At 42.1% G+C, this 21464-nt stretch overlaps 1 protein-coding gene across 1 annotated transcript; it reads right to left on the minus strand.

Annotated features, from left to right (window-relative positions):
• Positions 1 to 17354, minus strand: LOC116332251 (microtubule-associated protein 2-like). The gene is made up of 10 exons (XM_039607249.1): positions 17256 to 17354; positions 13445 to 16333; positions 13050 to 13241; positions 12819 to 12956; positions 12134 to 12189; positions 10657 to 10774; positions 8396 to 8706; positions 4052 to 4133; positions 1889 to 2001; positions 1 to 1792 (listed from the first exon to the last, which is right to left on the minus strand). Exons 2-10 carry the CDS (start codon positions 16068 to 16070, stop codon positions 1583 to 1585), a joined length of 3846 nt encoding a protein of 1281 aa, XP_039463183.1. The 5' UTR covers positions 16071 to 16333; positions 17256 to 17354; the 3' UTR covers positions 1 to 1582.
• Positions 17355 to 21464: the final 4110 nt, after the last annotated feature.

A 21464-nucleotide genomic window follows, 5' to 3' on the forward strand; every position in this document is an offset into this window, starting at 1 on the left:
TAGAATGAACCAGTTTTTTATTTCTTTTATTTCTTTATTTTTGTTGTTGCCATCATCCTGTAGGAGCATTTTGTCATCAGTACGTCTCAAACACCGGAAAGTGTGCACACATCTACAATTTTTTTAAATCTTTTTTTTTAAATACACTTACACAGGCAAAGAGGGGGAGGGGAGGGATATAGGAAGCACAGAAAAACACTGGAAGGGTAGGTGACATCAGGAGGGGAGGTGGGTGGGGGGGCGGAGGAGTCTCATAATGGTGAGCAGAGAATATGCTAGAACATTTTTTTTATTCTTTTTTCAAAAAAAAAAAAAAAAACTTCTAAAAGCTGCAGTTTTGTGGGGTATTATTCCCATTCTTCACGTTTTTCATCTCCGCAAACGTTCAAAAACTTCTTTCAAATGGAATGTTTTCATATAAAGCTTCACACTTAACACTTTTTAAAACAAACTTCGGGGCTTTCACCCACTCAAATACACTACACAACCCAGTCTTTGCAAAAGGAGCAAGGTCACAGGGGCCCGTATGCTAGAATGCACCCGGGCCATTTTACACTCACACAGAAAAGTCAAAGATCGCTCCAAATAGATCTAATTTATTTATCATTTATTTGCCATGCCAGCATAACAGCATTGTTGTAGCCTAATAAAAACCACAGCGCTAATGTAAAACCAGAAAATAAAAAGAAGAGAGGGGGGAAGGGGCGGCGCAGCCCGACGGCTGACGAGAGAAGAAAATAAAACACAAAAATCTATTGGAAAGCTAGCCTTTTAGCGCCCGACTCGACAGAGCTGCAATGGTTATCCACATTTAAATGCTAATAAGCCAGAGCAGCCACAGGGAACGTACAAAACTGTAAATACTTCCAACTACAGTGACATATATTTTTTTATATATTTATATATAAAAAGAAAACAAGAGAACACAAGTTTGTCCAACAATTCAGCACAATTCAGGAAATCCAACAAACGCAACAAAGAAAAGTTCATGTCACACGTTTTTTTTGTTTGTTCTTTTTGCAGACATGCTCATCAGCCATTCTTTTGCAGGTCAGTTAAGTCTCTCGCTTATCTTTAAGACTAGCACCTACTCTCTAGTAGCTATATCTTGCATTCAGTACCGTATAAATTCTGAATGGATGTCACGCAGGGGTCCAACTTGAAGTTTTTAGCCCCGTGCGAGTGGGAATGTGTCGGTGCTTTTCAACGCACCAAAGAAAAAGAAGAACAAATAAACAGAAAAAGGACCAAAGAAAAATACTGTACAATCGTAAAACCACCTTCTTGAACCACTTGAACCTTGGCATTCAGCTTATCTAAAACAGAACAGTCCACGTTTGAGTGAATGAGAGGATAAAAAGCAGACCGACAGACGGGGGAGTGTCGTTGAAGATTTATGAAGAATTCAGTTTTTTAAAATCCCGCTTGGAAGGGACGGAGGGATCGTTGATTGGACGAGACGGTCAACCAGCTACAACTGTGGGGGTTACGTTAAACACTGGAAGCTTGTGATGGGAAAGATGGGAAAAGGAGGAGGGGTGATGGTGTGGATTTGTATTTTTCCTAAGCAGAGGCAGCTGGCTCATAAGCCCTGCTTGGCCAGGGCAGCGGTGACATCCTGGGCCAGCGTGGAGAGCTGGGGGGACTCCAGGAGGTTGATGCTGCCGGCGGAGGACAGGCGAGGAGAGGTGCCTCCCGTCTCGATGCCGGGGGAGTGGGTGACGATGATTTCCGCACCGTGGTCCACCCGAGCTTTGGCCGAATCCCGGAAATTCAGCTTGTGGCTCTCGATCTGGTGAGCAGGGGAAGATGGTTTAGGTCAACGCTCTTTTTCCTCTTTAACGTGAACTGACAGTGACATTTGGTATAAAAAGAGGCTTCCTTTTACCATGATGTTCCCGCCTCCGGGAGTGTGGCTGGCGTTCTCCAGAGAGCCGACCTTGGCGTGGGCCTTCTCTTTGAAGTCCAGCTTCACATTCTCGATACGCACATGTCCTCCCCCTGGGAACAGGACAGCAAGGAGGAGAAGAGAAGTGTTAAACCCACGAGGAATCGCTCGCCTGCAGGACACCACTTCTCCTAGGCAATGCTCAGGGCAAAAAAAAATCTCAGTCTGCACACTGCACAGCCTGAAAAAGGCACAAGTGCCAGCTTTGACCTGCTTTATACAGTTTATATAGTATCATATAAGACCGGATGCAATATTCAATTTCTTGCTTTGACACTTTCTTGTAAAAATCATTGAAATGGTGACATCATGGGGGCAAAACTGAAGCTGTAAGCGGACAGATGACAGACAAAATTAAGAAATATCAATCCGATTATTGGTACGATGAAAGGAAATACATATGTTTTTACTAAATCACAGCTAATTTGACAAGAACAGACTTTCACTCAGACTGGTGTTACTGGGCCTTGTTTTTTTTTAAAAATATGACAAACAGTTTGACATCTTTATGTTGGTCTGCGTGGAATTTCTGACTCCTTTTGTGCAACCCACAGCCACTGAACTATGTGTTGCACTGTAAGTTAAAGACAAGCATGTAATATAAAATGAGTGAAGAGCGTTAATGATAACCTATTATAAAATGGATGGTGACCAACAGTAACTCCAATTGCTAAAAGAGTAAAATTTAAATGGTAAAAGAGGTTTGGGGTCATTTAGAAACCGTCATAGTTTGTCCAGCAGAGCAGCTCTGACTCCATCCGGGCTGCCTGCAGCACATGTAGCAGAGCAGCAGCACAGCTGATAGTTGTGTAGAATCAAGCAGCGTCTTCACATTAAGTTCCTAATAGGATTGGGCAACATGATAAAACCTTCCAACCACCTTCAGTCAGCCCAGAAACTGGCTATTTGTGGAGGAGTATGTGTGCTGCACAAACATTTGTAGCGTTTCAGTGGAAAAACTACCAAAACAGAAGAAACACTAACGCTGGTGCTTTGTTCTACACGAGTTGTCAATGTCTAAGACACTCATCAAATTTAGTTATGGAGTACTTTGCTGGTTGCCCTCTTTTAAAAATGTTACAGCATTGTTTGGGATTTTAGTCTGTTGCTTGGTGCCTGTTAGGCAACATAAAGACATTAGTATATACCATGCATAATCCAACTCCTGTGGATATAAATGAGAGCGTACAGTCCTGAAATTAAAACTATACAATGCATTTATAAGGAGTTTTAGTTGCATACTACAAATGGGCCATTTTAGCTTGCTGGTCGGTGGTTGCTAGGCAGTGTAATGATGTGCTATAGATAAGAACAATCAGGGACTGGGTTTGTTTGCTCAGCTGGAGGGTTCATGGATTACAGTGGATGTACATAAAGAGAATTGGTACATATATCAATACTGGAAGGTTTTAATGATCCATATCAACATTTAACATAAAATACAGCATTTGTTACACTCTAAATGGCACAAAAATCATTTATATCCATAAGGACAAATCAAAATCAGCTAATAGCAACTAGTCTTAGCATTCCTTTAAGAAGAGAGCCTTAAATACTTTGTACAAGTAGGATGCCTTCCTTTTTTTCATATATCATATATACTAGTTAAATGCATGCTGGAGTATTGTTTGGTCTGCGATTTTAGTGTGTTGTTAGATAGTTGCTAAGCAGCATTTAGACATCATAAGTTATCATGCATAATTCAACTGCTGTGGATATAAATGAGATGTTTTTGCCACTAAATTAAAATGATACGAAGCTTTTATAAGGAGTCATAGGTGCATAAACACTGCAAATGGGCCATTTTAACTCTTTGGTAGGTGGTTGCTAGGCAACATGATGATGGTCATTGTCTGAGATATAGATAAGAACCATTGTGGGCCTAGGATTTTTTGCTCAGCTGGAGATTTCGTGGATTACAGTGAGATATACATAAAGATTATATATCACCACTTTTTTTAAAAGTTTATAGTATGAGTAACTTCTTTCAACGGTAATGACAACTAGTCTCAGAATTCCTTTAAGAAAAGGCCCTTATATACATTGTATAATTAATGTAATTCTCTAAGTTTTTCTAAAAGGCCAGCTGTGGCTGTACAGTACCTGGTCTGTGGTGGATGTTGGAAAAGGAGCCACATTTGGCGGTGACATGGCTCAGGTCGATCTTCTTGGTCTGGATTTGGACCTGCGAGCAGTGGCACATTGCACAAATTCACCTTTAAATGCTTTGAATATGAATAAACCACAAATAACAGGCATGAAATGCAGTGAAAGGAAAGCGACAGGTTTTAAAAAAAAAGAAAATGGACGAGGTGAGATGACACGAATCTCTAGACAAAGGCGGCGTGAGTCAATCAACCGCAGTCCACAGAAGAGCCACAGAGAGGCTGATGTCAGATCCCTGGAGGGGAGGTTAACATGAACGCAAGCAGTGACGGTGCAGACATCAAACAAACACAGAACACTGGCGCTACTGTGTGACGCTACGGGGAGCAGGTGCTTCAATTAAACTTTATTGTCCATGGGTGATGTGAATTAGTGCGAGCATTGTAAACAAGAGAAACTGACAGCCTTGCAGGCTGCAGAGGGAACTGGTTTATGTTATGAAATATATGCACTATGCAGACATACTGTATGTTGTGGCCCAGGTGAATGCGCGATGCAAGATTATACAATTGTAAATGTTTTTGTTTCTGAGACACAAAATACAGCTGATGAAGACGAACACACTCCACGAGGACGGCTCACACACATCTTAATGTGAGGTGTTATCAAGAACGACAGATCTTGGATGAGATGATTTTCTGCTAAGTCACTCACGTTTCCCCCGCCTGCCGCGTGCTGGATTTTGTCCAGGGAGCCACATTTAGACTTAACGTGGCTAAAGTCCAGCTTAACGCTTGGAATCATGACCTGCGGATGACAGGTTGACTTTTTTCTTTTTAAAAAAAATACAAACAGACAGAACACACAGGGTCTCTCACACAGGCGTGGAGTCGAGGGGCTTAATAAAAAAACCCTTCCTACTTTCCTGCTTAAAATAATCCTGTAGAGGCGTGCCAGGTTTACATCAGTCTGTCGATGCCCACTTTAACTCGAGTGCACATGAATTCAGACTGCATGAAATGAGCTGAAGCCTATGCAGAAATCAAGGTCCTGTTTAGCACCACGTCTCAAACGTGAAGCGCACGAAAGAGTTTACTTCCCAGTGTGCAATATCCACAATTTTTAAAAATTAAAGAAAAATCAAATCTTCCACCAACAGCTAGCTCTGCAAGCTGCTTTGCAACCCACCTCCACCCCAGTTTCCAGTCTATGCTAACCTTCCTGTTATATACTAAACACTAAGCAGTGCTAACTGACAATAAGTAACATGGGCGTGCTACACCTTTGGAAATAAACCCCTTCTCTTTTGCTTGTCCGAAACAACGGATTGGCAGACGGACAGATGACAGACGCGTGAACACATAAAAGTAGCATGACAGAGTGCTACGACAGCCCCAGCTGAGAAAAAAGAGAAAGAGAAATAAGAGAAAGAGAGAAAAAAGAGAGCGAGAAAGGCGTACATACATTGCCTCCTTTGGGCGAGTGCTTCAGATTATCCTTGGAGCCACACTTTGGCTGAACATGACTGAAGTCCAGCTTCTCGTGTAAAATTTGAACCTAAAATAAAATTGGATAATAATGATAATAAAAAAAAAGAAAACACTGTATGTGCCTCATTTAGATAAGTGTGCAGTGAGGGGTCGGGGTCTGTTTGCGTGCATCATTAGCACTAACAATGCTTTTCTTCGTGGTGGTGTATACAGCTCTGAGAATAGCAGTGATGTGAATGTTTAATTCCCACTTTAGTGTCACTCCCTTTGTCCCTTTGTCACCATAGACTTATAATAGACAATAGTCTTCTAGGTTTCTTTGCAATCTGACTTCCTTCTAATGGCCCCCTGCTGGTCATTAGAAGGAATGCAGACTGGCTTCAGTTTTCAGAGTCTGCCTTTTATATACAGGATATAATGACCAAGATAAAAAGGTGCAAGAACCCCAAACAGTGGTTTCACAAACTGCTCGACTCGTATGTTGTAACTGAGCCTGCAGTCACGCCCAAAAAACGACCTTCCAAGAATCTTTTACAGAGGACAAATTTGACTTTGTGTTATTCTCAGAGCTGTCCCGGAGGCAGAAATAATCTCACTGGTCAAGTTAAGCCTCACTGTGAGTAAGAAAAAATGAAAAATTGAGTTTCTTTCCTGAGAGATGCTCAGACTGATGCTCAATAAAAAAATAAAGACGTCATAAATACGATGAGGATCAAATCTGCAAATAGAAAACAAGCAAACGTATTTTTCCCCTGCATTAATAAAAACCCAGTAAATGGTAATAAATTGGATTTAACACAACCAGTGAGAGTTCTTCTGCTTTGTCCATCATTCTTTGTGTTGCTTGTACAGGAAAAATAAAATAAAATAATAAAAAGGGGCACTGCGCTGCAGTTCAAAGACTCAGAAAGTGAAGACAAACTATAAAGAGAAAGGAAAAAGAGAAAAAGGGGTTCAGGAAAAACACATGAGAGCTCTGAGAACCAGCCTCCTTCAGTCTCCACTGAACTGACCTGGATTCTTCTGACAACTCTGATGTTGATTTATTCCCACGTATAACAACATGTGCTGTGTTTAGAGGTTATCTTTCTCATTCCTTCTGTGGCTGTTTCAGCTCAGAGGTTTCAGCCTTTCTGCAAGGTCGACCAATGCCAGAGCGAATGAACTGAACCCAATGACAGCCTGTTTGGTTTATTTTAAAAATATGAAATAATTATGTAATCACTAAATTAGACAGACTGCAGAAAATATGCCGACTGCAACTCGGAAAATCACAATACTGAAAACAGAAATAACACATTTACTGTTTTCAGGTCTCTTAAAGTGTTTCTTTAGTTTTGAGTCCAGTCCTTGTACCGGACCATTTTCAGAGGAATGAGCTACTTAACACTGACCCATGAGTCCTTCTAGTATAAAAAACGCTCCTGTAGACTTCAGTCTACATAGATTGATTTTGTGTGGAAGAAAAGCTTCTCTGCGAGCAGAAGCTAATATGAAAAGACAGAAAATGGTCCTCTAATGTTTCTGGTGTATATATCTGTCTGCGCTCCTGTGCTGCTCCGCTAAGCCGTGCGTCACCGAGCCTCATTAAAAATTTCTGTCCCTCTGTCACATTTCTCCCCAAAGAAGGAAGGAGAGCTGGCAGTGAATCGACTCCACCTCCATATATCACAGGGTTAATGACCTCACCAATGCAGCACTGTGGGGACATTAAAATGATCAGTTACACCCCAAAGATTAACAAGGAGATGGTTTCTGTCTCCTATCTGCATGCAGTCCATGTGTTATTTCATGTGTGAGGTACTTCAGTGCAAAGGAACATCTCTCAGTTATTCTAACAGCTTGGCCACCTTGAGATCCTCTAAAATTTTTATCTCGTAGGTTTCTAAAAGACATCTTTTTCTGAAAGTCAAGGGTGGATAAAAGGAAGAGAGATGATATATTTTTATGCTGTGACCTTGATGTGACTCCTCCATAGGTAATTCTGCACGCTTGAAATTATTAATACCCAGAGCTGGAAGGGAAAATCCTGCACAGTGACGAAAGCAGCTCCCTCAGGGGCAAATGCTTCTGCAGGCTGGCTGCTCCTTGGAGGCGGTGTTTTCTTAGGAGGAAGGCTTTATGTTACAAAAACAAAACAAAAAAACTTTGGGAGAGCCGAAGGTCACTGGGGAGAAAATTGTTGGGAAAGAAAGAGGAGGAAGACGGAGGAAGAGGGGAAAGGATGCAGCTGATGACGATTCATCCAGACTGATGGAGATGACGGTGGACAGGGAGAGGGCAGAGGACAGTCGGAGGGAGGCAGACACAGACGGTGGGTTAGAGGCACACCAGACAGTGAGCGAGAGCATACGCAGAGCACGAGGAGATTATTTGAGCATTTTATGACATCTCTAGAGAGAAAAAGGAGAAAAAAACCCATCCTTTTAAAGCTGCCTATTGTTTTTACGGGTTTGCAGGAGCTGTTTAAGATTTTTCTACACTCTGACACTCACAGAGCATCCAGTAATACTGACTCATGATTATAGACAAAAGGATGGATTTAAAAAATCTCTTAAAATGACCTGTTTTGACTGAGGGAAATAATACAAAGAACTGACAATAATTAAAGTTAAAAACAGCTGTGCTCTTAATCGTGATTGGTTTGCAGTTTAAAGTCTTGCGTGGCCTTTTTTATTTTAAAATGTGTACTTTATTGCCCCCATGTGGCAGAATTATGTACACACATAACACTTCTAAGGACAGAAATCATTAATCTATGGAAATCTGTGCTTTTTCTACCTGCCTTTTCCCTGTATTTCTGTGTGCTGCAAAGACAAAAGTCACTCTGTGTCTCAGGACTGCTTGTTACCTGTCCGCCCTTCGGCTGATGCTTAATGTTGGAGGTGGAGCCAATCTTGGACTTCACATTCTTCAGGTCAGGCAGAGGCTGATTGATGACCTTCAGCTGCCGCTGGACAGAAGATGGAGATTTGGGTGGGGTTCGGATCACCGCCACCTTCTTCTCCTGGAGGACGCTGAAGGACTTGGGCGTGTGGCTGCCCGGGGTGCGGGAGCCGGGCGTGCGGCAGGAGTAGCTAGGGGGCGTGCCGGGTGTGACGGCGGAGGAGCCCGGGGTGGAGGCGCCGCTGTGGACTGATCGGGAACGCGCCGAGTCTGTACCTTAAGAGAAGAGAGGGCAGTAATGAGAAGACGAAGGAGGAGGAATGAAAAGAAAACCTTCAAACTATTGGATAAGGAGTGATCCTTCATCTGCTTCTTCTTATGATGATGATGATGACGATGGAGGAGAAACACAGCACTGAAAAAGACCTGCTCAGTTTCCACCTAAGCAAACAGCCAAGATCACAAAAAGTGTTTGCAGAGGAGCCTGAAAGGACAAACACAGGCAGCTGAATTCATTTAGCTGCTGGTGGCTTGTTGCCGTGTTACCGGGGAAGAACCAATAAGATTTTATCCTACATGGTGACACATGAGAACAAGGAACACACCTGTTGCTGTGATCCACACCTGCTTTTCTGATAGGATAACTGCAGGGTGGATAAAGCCTATTTAGACACGCTGTAAAAATATCTGTTTCCAATGGAAACTAAAGCTTTTTCCCAATTTGTGTCACCCTGACCTTTGAACTATGACCTTGAAGCACTAACATACTAAAATGGTGCATTTTATCACCCTTACCCATATGATTGGAGCAGAACTGGCTGACATTGGCGTCTATAAGCTGTAAAAACTTGAGATTTTTGGATATATTCATGCGGTGTGTCGTTTTGCAAAACTTTATGGCATCATTGTGATGTCATGGGGCATCGTTTGAAAAAATAAAAAGTGTGTCTAATGTCTAAGAGCTTAGGAAAGCCTGGAGGACTAAGTGCTCAAGAGCACTTTAAAAGAATTACAAAAAACCTTGGCACCTTGGAAGTAAAATATAAAGAAATGAGGGGTGGCTCAAGACTTTTGCACAGAACTGCAGATTGTTGTGCTAACATATGAGGTCAATCAATCAGTCTCATGTTCCAGCGGCCCATTGTGGAAGGCACAAACATAATAAGTTTAACTTCTTACAAGCAGTTTTTCTGGTCTTAAGGATCACCTGTATCAAACATTACTTCAGCTGCTGTTCTGTGTGATTACCATCTTTGAATTTCTTGGGGAATTAATATCTATTTACTTTTGTACAGTAGAGCTACTCAAAATATGGGACACTGTCTCGATGCGTGTGGACAAGAAGACAAGTCTCATGTAAAGGGGGACATCTTCGACCCTTCTCGGAACAGGGCAAGATGGCTTTGTACCAGAGGAGAAGGAGAAAGAGGAGATCCTGGTACAAAACCAGACAATAAGACAAGTGCATCCACAGACCTGACAAGTTTTCAGCTGGCGGTTTGATTAAATGATACCCAGAACAGCTGAATTGTGCTTGTTTATGAAAGGGGTAGTACACACTGTTGAATGAAAACCTCTTTCCAGACACCCAAAAGGCCAGATTCATTGCATTTTTAACCATTTGGACGAGAGTTTTCTGATGATCCAGCCCCATTAAATTTGCATGAGGTAAACAACATTGGCCACTGAGGCAGAAACAGAGATATTTGTTGCCATCTGCAACATTTCCAATCCACTTCATGTTTGTTAGACAAAAACAAATATGCTTTTCTTTCAAAATTGAGTGACCCTAAACTTTTGTGCAGATTACTGTCCCTCCCTGAGCCAAGCTCTGCCTGAGGTTTCTTCCTGTTAAAAGAGAGAACTCTGGTGGGAGAGTTCTCTTCTATGGAAAATATAAGTCCGTATCTTAGAGTTATTAAAGCAAACAAGCATAAATAAACATTATAAACTAATAAACAGATGTCGATGAAGATGGTGTGAAAGGTCTAAAAGGAACTACTAGGTGTTCTACCTGCCATACTAGGGGCTCTTCCAGACCTGGTGTCGGCTGTTCGGAACGCTTTACAGAAGAAGGGAATAAAAAGGGAAAATCGGGGTAAAACAGCAGGTAGGAGGTGGAAGGTGTTGGGAGTTAAAGTATAATACAAATAATCTGGCTGAATAAAGAAGCAATTAATCTGGGAAGCAAACAATCTGAACGTTTTGGACCGTGGAGATTCTTACAGGTTGGCCTGGAGGGGGTGCTGTTGTCCTCCTGTTCAGCAGCCGGGATGTGGCGTGTCAGAGACTTGGCCGGCCTGGGGAGGGACGACTTCTTCTCGGGGCTCCGGTACGCTCTCTCCTGGATTAACAGACAGGCAGAGTTGAGATGCAGGCTGAGGCATGCACACGCTGGTCACAGCCACCCCTCAACCCTTGCTTTTATCCCCCACCCTCACTTTACCTTCTCCACCCATTTCTTAGACAGAGGTGACGGGCGTGAGCACGCGGAGGAGGGACGGGCTTCACAGAGCTCCGCCTGTACGAGGGGGCTCCGTTTAAGGCTACAGGCAGAGCCGGGCCGGGGGGGCTCGCGATCGAACCCCCGACGCTGCACTGCCATCTTTAATACAACCGCCCTTGTGGGGCTCTTGACCGTGACCATGACAACAGGGAGGAAAGGCATGCAGGGTAGGTGGAAGATGTTCAGGATGGAAGACAGGCATGACAAGCAGATGGAGAAATGAAAAGTTGAGACAGGATGGAGTAAAAATGCAATGTGTTTATTTGTGGCTCAAGGACAGACTGTCTGTGTACGTATGTGTTTTGATTTAACCGAACATATCTAAGAACATTGTTGTCTTTATAAATATGCCAAATGAACCACATGAACAATTATTATTATTTCTGTTTGATTTAATAATCTTTAGGAATGAAATGAAAGGTGAAATGAAAGGAACACGAAACAGAATTTGGCTGAAATCGTTTGAATGAGCTGTGTTGCTTGTTGCTGCACATCATAAGTGTGTTTTTAATGGTAAAATGTAAAAGATTTTTGCACTTTTGATGTCTATACTCACAGATTTTCTCTGTCGAGACTGACACAAGGACAGAAGCAAGCATGCAAGACAAAATGATTATGGAGAGAGAGAAAAGCAGACATGCAAAAAAAGAGAAGAAACCCCCAAACAAAACAGAAAATATGAAGATGCCATGGCCTAAAGAGTCGTACGGTAAAATGCACTCACCAGCCTCTTTGTTAGATACAACTGTTCAACTGTTTCTTAATGCAAAAGCAGCAAATTACATTGGAGCAACTCAGTGCATTTAGGTCTGTAGATATGATCAAAATGAGCTGCTGAAGCTCAAACTGGGCATCAGAATGGGGATGAAAAGTGATTTAAATGACTCTAAATGAGGCATGGTTGCTGATCTGATCTAATTTTCCATGTAACCATCAGTAGTGTTTACAGAGAACGGTCTGAAAAAGAGAAAATATCCAGCGAGCGGGTAAAAATGCCTTGTTGATGTTAGAGGTCAGAGGAGAATAGCCAGATTGCTTTGAGCTTATAGGAAGGCAACAGCCAATAAGAAGAAAGCGGTCTTTTAGGGATCAATATTACTGAGAGATGATGAAAACATTCTTGGAATAACCTTAACTTTGTGAGGATTTCAATTGAAAGACAAAAAATAATAAACCTGTGTTCACCGTCATACTTACAGTGGTCCTCTCCCTGGACTGGTGGGCCACACTGAGGGGCTGATGGTGCTCCACACCTGTGAAGCAAACATGTTCATCAGTGTGACACACACAAATGCACATTTGCTGAATACAAAGTGAAAAAGTGGACATATGAGCACATTCATATTACAGAAGCACCTTCTGTACACGTTAAGCATCACAACATTTCACGTCACCCTCACTTCGCTTGTTGACAAAACACACAACCTTCAAACATGCGGCCATTTTCAGGAGACACACACACACACACACAAGTGTTAAACCACAGTTAGTCAATACCAGTCACAATGAACGACATCATCACTGAGCAGAAAAAAATAAAAGCATGAATTTGAAGCAGAGCGGGAGCAAATACTCCATGTTTGACAAATGAAAAAAACAAAGCATGTTCAAAGCTTTTAGAAAAACAAAACAGAAAAAGAAATCCAAAGGAGACCAGACATGACAGAATTTTAAAAAATAAATCAGCAGCACATGATGTTTGCCAGCTACACTGCACCTTGCTTGATTCCTCAATAAGCCATCGATAGAGAGAGAGAGCAAAGACATCAAACGCCACATATCCAAAACTGATTTTCCAGGTTACATTTGAAAAAATGCTTAAATTATTTGGGTGTTACTCTCTCTCTATCCACGGCACTGACTCCGGGTGAAAAGTGTTCACCTGTGGCCTTGCGTCTAGCAGAGCCGTGAAGCAGAGCAGGCCTAGGATGTCTGGCCGCCGCTTTGGCTACACCCTTTCGAGATGGGGAACGACTTTGGAGGGCTGACACCTTACTCTGGTCAGCCCTCCTGATGCCTACTAGCAGAGAGGAGAGACAAGATTATACCGACATGCAAACCTCGGTTAGATGACAAGGATTATAAATTTCAGGCGTAAATACAGAATTGGAACCTTTTTTCTTCTTTATCTCCTCTCTTGGTGGATGGTGGCTCAGTACTTTGCGGGATACTTTAGACTCAGTAGTGCCCCTTGATCTGCCGGGGCCCCGTTTAGCGGGTCTGTCCACCACCACAGGCTTACTGGTCGAGCTCTGGGGCTGAGGAAGGGCTTCGATTTGCTCAGTCATAATACTTTTGTCATCATCTGCAGTGGAGAAGGATCAACAGAGGGCTAATTCTCCACGCTCCTTGCTAGCTAGGAGCTAGCTTAGCACAAAACACACATTTCCAAACAAGTTTTCTGGTGCTAGCAAGTTTTTAAACCAAAATTATTTAACTAAATAAACATTTAAAGGCTTTTAATCTTTTTTTAAACAACTGATTTATTAACAGGTTTACTCTGGGTACCTTGTGAATCCATCCAGCCACTGTCTGTATCTAGGATGGACACGTCCATGGTGGTTTCATCGTTAGGTGCTTGATCGGTCTGGCTAAGAACATCCGAGGTCTCCTCCTCCTCCTTCCTCACCTTCTTTCCATCCTCTTCTTCTATCATTTTATGATCTTCGGTTCCTTCCTCTTCCTCCCTTGTTTTCTCTTTCTTCACCCCTTCGTACTCGTCTGTCTTCCCTTTCACCTTATCTGTGTCTAAGTCCTCTTCTATTTTATCTGCCTCCATGTCTTCTCTGCCTCCTTCCTCTGTTTGCTGTGTCAGCTCGTGGTCAGAGCAGGGAGACAAGTGCGAACTGTCTGTTGCAGGTTCGTCGCTGTTTTGGGCGCTGTGACTCCATTCTTCTGCTCCAGACTTCGGATCTTCTTCCAACATCTGGTCACCCACCATCAGTCTCACTTGTTCTGTCTTTTGCTCTTCCTTCCCAGCTTCTCCAGTTTGACTCTTCCCTGTTTCATCCCGCTCTTGGGCTTCTTCCATTATCTCTTGAGGCTCCTCTGCAATCTCAATATCATCTTCCTCCTCTGCTTCTTCATCTACTTGTGCTTGAGGGATAATGATGATCGGAGAAGATATTTGAAGCTTTGGTGAGCCTTTCGCCAGACTGCTTTTTTGCAGCTGGTTTTGGTCATTTTTCTCATCTGTGTGCTTTGTAGTAATTAAATCCTGAGCAGTGTTTGAGGTCTGGTGCTCACTTTGGATTGTCTTAGTTTTGTCTGTGCTCTCTTCTAAAGACTGAGATAATCCTGAAGGCAAGTCTTTGTTTGGCATTTCTGGTTCATCACTTCTTTCTTCAGATTCTTTCTGCTCAGGCTTCAGATTTTCTTTGTCTAACTCTGACTGTTTATTATCAGCATTTCCAGATTCTTTTAGCTCTGATGGGTCATCTTTCTGCGCTTTCTCTCCTGCAGTTTGGGTTTCTGATGATGTGTCATCTGGGGACTTGGGAGTTGTTGGAGTTGGAGGAACCTTGGTTCCAGTTTCTGTAGGAGCGAAAGTGAATGAACTGTCTGGTGGGATAGGTGAAGCCTCTCTTGATGGGTCTTTTTCAACATCTACCTCAGGAATAGCTTGAATCTTTATGTCCCCTGGCAACCCAGTCTCCAAACGAAATTCACTCAGTCTGTCTTTCGAGGTAGTCATTGGGATTCTTAGCCGATCCGGTTTTATTCCACTGGTTACAGCTTTTTCAAGGATCAGGTTAGACTTTACTGGTGAGTCTTTCTTTTCTACCACTGGTATTTGAGAGATCACAGGGGTAACCTCTTTGTGATCTTGTTGTTGTATTCCTTTTGAAACATCTTCTGCTTCCAAATCCCCTAGATCTTCCCCCTCTACAGAAGGGAAACGCTGGTGTGGAGAGTCCCCGGGACTGGGTACATCAGCGGGAGAAGGCATGGGCCCTGAATACTCACTGAAGACACAGTAGCCCACCTCCTCCAGCTGGTTTTCTCGTGAGACAACACTTGGGGCTTGATCTGTCAAGGCAAGCTTGGCTAAAGAACTTCCCACAAGGGCAGATACATTGGCGGGCACTGACTTTCTTCTCATGTAGTCAACCTCCATCCTCTCCAGGGATGGACGAGGTAGGGCACCAGCCAGGTCCAACATCTCAGAGAGGCTTCCTGATTGTTTAGAACTATCTGTGTGCTTATCAGAAGGTAAGGGCTCGTCTGCCACAGTGGGGATATTTTCAAGTGTTTCAGTGTTAGTCGGAGTAATGGAGACAGCTGGAGGAAATGTAGGTGGAAGGCTCACCACAGATGGAGTTGACGGATAAACCTCTGATTCATCAAAGCTTCCACTGATTGGATACAAGCTTCCCATGAAGGTCCTTGATTTCTCTTCCTTCACTGTCTGTCCGGCTGAAGACCCAACAGTAATGTTCAAGGAAAGACTTCTTTGTTCCAGTCCCAGTTTACCAGAAGATGTCTTGACGTTTTGTTCTTGTTGTTTCTCCGTATTCTGCACAATGCTTTCATCATCTCCACTTAATTTTGTCTCTGCCGTTGTGCTGAGCTCATAATAGCTCTGGGTTTGTGGCGACTCTTCTTCTCGACCCTCCATGGATGTGTCAAAGTAGGTTTTTGATCCTGACACATGCTCTACAAAAACATCTGATCGGCCAAGTTCTGGACTTGACGTCAGAGTTTCTTGCGACAGGTCTGTTTTTTGAATGTCAGTGACCAGTGGTGTGTCATGCAATCTACAGTCATTTGCACCATGCTGGTCCTCCTTATTGACTGCCTCGAAAACATCTGTTTTTTCCTTGCTTTCATTCATATTTGACCCTAACTCACTTGGTAAGATAATTCCTGCTTCTTCTTTTTCTTCTGCCATAAGTTCTGATGAGGCCTCTGTCAGAACAACTTTTGCTTCTTTTTCTTTAGACTCTGAAAGTATTTTGCTGTCAGTGACCTCTTCTTTCCCACCCTCTCTGTCTTGATTACCCTGCTCTGTTGAGGAAGTGCAGGGGAGAGGTTTCTCTTTATCAGAAAGAAGGGGAGGGTCAGTCGAGGCAGGTTCTTCTCCTTCTACCTTTGCTCTTTGTTTCTCAGGTGGCGACGGTTCATCTTCCTTCATAGTGGACTCACAAGATGGCTTACTGACTCTCTCTTCTGGCTGGGCTGCGAGTTTGAAGGATACTGTACAACTTTGTGTTGGGTCATGTTAGCTAAAAGCTTTGCTTGCAGCATCCACAAAAGCTAGCCAATACAGTCAAGCCGGCGCCGTCTGCACATAGATACAGTAGCTCTCCATCAAGCAATACACACAGCACAGTGTATTTTGTGGCAGGCCACAACAGCACAGAGGGGGGGTCACAGCACCTAATATAGCGTGCAGAACTGGAATGAAGGAATGAGTTGCATGATGTTAGATGACAAGAAGAAAATGATACCCGAACACACTGAATTCCTATTGCAATACAGGAGGATTTATAAAATATGGTCATCAACATGGTGATCAAAATAAGTTACTTTTATTGGATGTATAAATGGTGTTACTGCAATTTCTACTGCAAACATTGGCATACTGTGGATATGAATGAATCATTAAAGTGCACAAATTATAAAAATGATATTTGCAATATAATCTTTATTAAGTTTCACAATAGTGATGAGCAATGAGGGTGAATCTTAATATCCTAAGTGTGTTTTTAGCAACAATAGGAAATTAACTTTTGCTTTGGGATGAAATGAAAACAACAGTGAAACTGAAAGCAGTGATATAACAGACTCAAAATACATTCAGGACTGATTTGTGAGGCACCCATACAGGTGGGTACTCTCAGAAACAGCTGCTTCACACACAAATATTCCAGCAAAACCCACATAAAAAATATACAGAGCAATAATTCTAGCAACAATTACATCTACAAGGCTTTACAGTTTAGACAATGATATCTGCATTTGCAATGTAGCTGGCAATACAAAGGTGCAGAAATGATCAACTGTAATATGGTTGATCGGGCGTTCTGATGTCGCTCCGATGGAAAGCAAATGGTAATGTTTTGGATGAAAAAGCACGAACTCAAAATGCTGCCACGTCATTTTGCAACTTCAGGTGTTGAAGCGGAAGCTTAAGGATTTCAGAGCAACAAAGCTGCAGGAAGGCTGGCAGCAAAGCCTCAGTTGCATTACAGTTTATTAAGAGTTTTTGAACCCGCTACAGAACACAAGAGGAGCATGCAAAATAGGTTACGGGCAGACGTACACTCACGCTGTACCCTCACACAAACTGTATGCACACACAGAAAACCACACACACCTTTTTGTGATGGGTTGTGATCACCTTGATGACTTCCTCCATTGAGGGCCTCAGGGGTCTGGGCTTGCTGGCAGCCCAAAGCCTGGGGCTCTGTTAAATAATCTGTTTGTTCTAAGAGCAAATCTCTTGGCTGCTCATATGTCACATCCTCTTGGTGACTGTTGAGCTCCTCTGGAGCCTCCTCCTTCTCATCCTGCTGTTGACTGACAACCTCTACTTTATCATCTTTGGGCAGGGAAGGAAGACGCATAGATGAGACATGGAGGATGACAAAACTGGGATTACATGGTTTACAAGACACTTTCAGCTCTGATGGAGATGCATGGGATGCAATCGACATAACTTCTAGCCTAGTCTTTATGAAAAAATACATAATATTTAACGGTTTGCATACTAGATGTAGAAGCGGTTACACTATCTTACTACAATAGTATATAACAGTTTATTAATCCTGAATAAAGCTCTAAGCCAGCTGTCTTTTTATTCATAGACTGTACGTAAAAGATGGGCATAGCCTCTGTGTCGGAAAAGTGCCTTAAAGTTAAGTCAGTATTTGTACTTTGAGGTTATTTAATATAAAAAAGGGATATTGTACTGATAAATATACATAAGTTATTATTAAGCTATTAAAAGTACATATGAGTGTGTGCTGGTTTGTGGAAGCTGCCATGTCACCCTGCCATCTTGAATGCAGTTGCTAGGAAGAACGGTTTACATATGTGGCCACACCTGACAATGAGCTGGCTAAAAATAACAACAGCTGGTTATGGGCTAATGCCAGCCAATGTTAGGCTTAAAATACATAAAACTCACACTTTCCTTCTGATAAACAGTTTGATTAGGTTCTTACATGGTATGAGAGTTAATTCACTAAGTGTCTGAGTCCAACAATGTTACATTCACTTCAAAGAAAGTTTCACTAACAGCAGGTAACAGAGGCTAATAGCAGCTAAGTGAGGCTAACAGCAGCACTCACTGACATAAAATTTAAGGCTATCCTCAATAACTGACCTCAGTGTCACTGTCATTGGAGAGAAATGAGCTTCACTGATTCACTAACCTGTATTGAACTCCTTTCACAAAGTTTTACAGCCTCCTTCAGAGTAAATAAAGCGGGATGCCTCTCACCCGGCATTGACAGCTGAGGTAAACAGTGGCCTAACAGCCTACACCATGGGGCGATCTGGTCCGGAGTTGCTTTTGCCGTCTGAGAACACTTACTACAGATGAACAGTGGCCCAAACTTTTGAGGTGACTACAAAATATTTAACTGATTGTTAACTGACTATATTAGATTTCCTTCTTTTTCCTTATTTATTGCTAAGTGTTGATATTACTCAAGTATCTTAAACAACATTGCACTTCTTACACACACAGAAGCAGAAACATGTCGACCAGCCTCGTCGGTTATGTAGGGTACAGTCTAATTTTAATATTATTTATCTGTCTTTGATGACTAAACCATGTTTGTCCTATATCAATCCTTGATTGCAATCTACAATTTACTGAGATCTAGTGGTAAAAATTTTAGATAGTATAACTTTAAACCTGTTGGCCAGAAGGGGGCGACTCGTCTAGCAGATGGAACAATAACAACGGCGTCTCATGTACTACCTTCAATTCTTATTGAGTAGAAAAGCCATTTAAAGTCAACATTACACTAAATCAGTGTGTGATTAAGCGCGGGGCCTACATTGTGGTTCAGAGTCAGATTTATTCTCTCCCACCTCAGGTTTCAAAAAGCTAAGATGGCAATGACTGAAAAAAAAGCAGTACTTCACAAACCAGCTGTCAAAGTGGCTATTTCAATCTTTTTAATACGGTCTATGAGCATATCTAATTATTATTTTTTCTTTTTGCACCACAGATCTAAATTTCAGACACTGAGTACAGAAACTAACCCTAAACCATGCAGTGAGACTAGAGCTGGGCGATATAAGATTTTATCATATCACGATATGTTTTTTTCATTTCAGGCGATAACGATATATATCACGATATAAGCCAAATAACTATATTTGTAAGATTTAAATGTGCCGTTGCTCACAAGTAAAATGTGAAATAATCAGCAGCTTGTTTTGATTTAAATATTTATTTCCCATAATAAGTTCAACAGGGTAGATGTACTTAAGGAACATGAGACTTCAGTTTCAGATAAATAAAGGCAAATATTGCAAACTACACAAAAGGCAGCCGCTAAAGCGTTTAAGTTTCAAAATAGAACAAACAAAACAGACCACTAAATTGTCAATTCCACTTAGAAACAAAATTTTAATTCTAAAAATAAATCTTAGGTCGTTTTACAGAAGAACAGACAAAATTGACTAACTTTTGTCAATATCAAATAAACTGAGAACTAAAAGGAAATTCTCAATCTCTCCTTGTTGTATAGCTTAGCTTTTCAAACACTTTTAACAGTTACTTTAGTCTGACAAAAGCCGAATGACGAATTAGCGCTTTCAGTCAGAGATTGAGCATGCACCGCTTTATTGTATTTCCAGACTTGCTTTCGGCACAATTTACAGTGCGCTACTCTGTTTTTTGTCAGACTTGAAATAGCCGAAATACCTTCACACTACCAAACTTCTGTGGCCCTTCCGTTCGACAAGCTCTCCGGCATTGGAGCCATCATCTGTTTTTTCTTCGGTAACCTTCGCTCACGCTCTCGGTTGATTTTTCTCTAGTCGGCAAACTGATTTCCTTCATTACCCGGGCTGCACGGCTGGCTGCTTCCCAAACAAATACACATGTGCGCCTTGGCACTTGTGCTGTACGTAACAAGTCACGTGACGTGACGCTGCGGCTGTGATTGGTTCGGCTCTGCGCTACTTAATTTTGATTGGCTGTTCTTCTTTTTTTCTTTTTTTTTAAGAGGACAAGAGAGATGAGGTCTATCGCAATAGTTTAATTTTTCTATCGAGAAAAAGTTATTTCGCAATATATATCGTTATCGTTTTATCGCCCAGCTCTAAGTGAGACTATACAACGCTACACTTTTGTAATTGCATGCCACATGTCAAGAAGAAACACACAGATATGTTAAAGAGCTGAAAGTCAGACTTGGAAAAAATCAATACACAGAGTGAGCTAGGGAACAACAGAGGAGATGCTGAGGGGTGGAAAGCAGACTAATGAAATGAAGGACTCCAGTGGCTGGTAATGTACCATTGCCTGAATGGAGGAAGAGTGTTTGTATTGCCTAGTCCTTGTGTGCAGGGCTGACGACTCAACTAACTGTTATGTGTTTTAAAACCAATACAGGAGTGTGGACAGGACAGGGCGGCATGCTATGCATGCTGCAAACTCCTTAAAGGTGATATGACGATCAGCTGGCATGCAGACAGAGCACCGTGAAATTAAACGGTAGGGGGAAAAGAAAAGAGAGAGAGGAGGAAGAGGATGCCCTGTCTTTAAATCTTAGGGACAAGTGTGTTTGGGTGTCTTTTAGAGACGTTTGTGCCACTCTCACAACCATTCACACCGTCAACCTGGATAGCCTGGATTGGCTTTAAGTGTGTATAGGTGTACCTTGTGCCACAGGCCCAATCTGCTCAGCGGATGGAGAGGGGGGAGGGGAGGGAGGCAAATTGGCTGAGTCATCCACTGCGAAGGGAGAGACAGAGAGAGAAAGAGAAAGAGAGAGAGAGAGAGAGAGACACACCGGGAAGACAAGACATGGATGGGAGGAAGGAAATGAAGACGATTCACTCTGCTGACCTTATCTTTTTGTGAGGTCTCCCTTTGAATTCAGAGCTTGGCAGGTTGTGTGTGCTTCATGAATGGTAAGTGCTCAGCACAAGACTGGACGCTTCTCTGAGATTTAATAAATTGGGCCTTTTTTTTCTGCCCATTGAGGATAAATGCAAACAGACTCACTAACTTACCCAAATGATGCAGAGAAACTCTTTTTTTTTTTTTTTTTTTTTTTACATTTAATTAAGCTTTATAAGGTGGAATACACCCAAGATCAACACATCATAAACTTTCCAAATGTACTTATTGTAGCACTGCATTATCTAAATTACAAGCTTGAGGTATTTCTTGCCTACTCTTTCCAGAAAACTAAGCGTAAAAGTTTTTCTCTGTCTGTTTTAAGGGTTTATTCATTCAGTTTTCTTGGTATTTCTTTATTCAGCTCAACTTCTTATGAATGCTTTTAGTAAACAATTTAAACACTTTATTGGCAGCAAACATGGCTGGAACCCTGAT

This window comes from Oreochromis aureus, linkage group 23 (assembly GCF_013358895.1).
Source record: "Oreochromis aureus strain Israel breed Guangdong linkage group 23, ZZ_aureus, whole genome shotgun sequence".
In the NCBI taxonomy this organism is placed as follows: Eukaryota; Metazoa; Chordata; class Actinopteri; order Cichliformes; family Cichlidae; genus Oreochromis; species Oreochromis aureus.

What these genes read in the sequence shown, in the direction of transcription:
- LOC116332251 (XM_039607249.1), bottom strand. Translation starts at nt 16,070, where the DNA reads ATGAAGGAAGATGAACCGTCGCCACCTGAGAAACAAAGAGCAAAGGTA. An exon ending in GGAGATAAAGAAGAAAAAAG is followed by an intron (nt 12,957 to 13,049) that starts GTTCCAATTCTG and finishes CCTCTCTGCTAG; the next exon opens with TAGGCATCAGGAGGGCTGAC. An exon ending in CCGGAGGCGGGAACATCATG is followed by an intron (nt 1,793 to 1,888) that starts GTAAAAGGAAGC and finishes CCTGCTCACCAG; the next exon opens with ATCGAGAGCCACAAGCTGAA.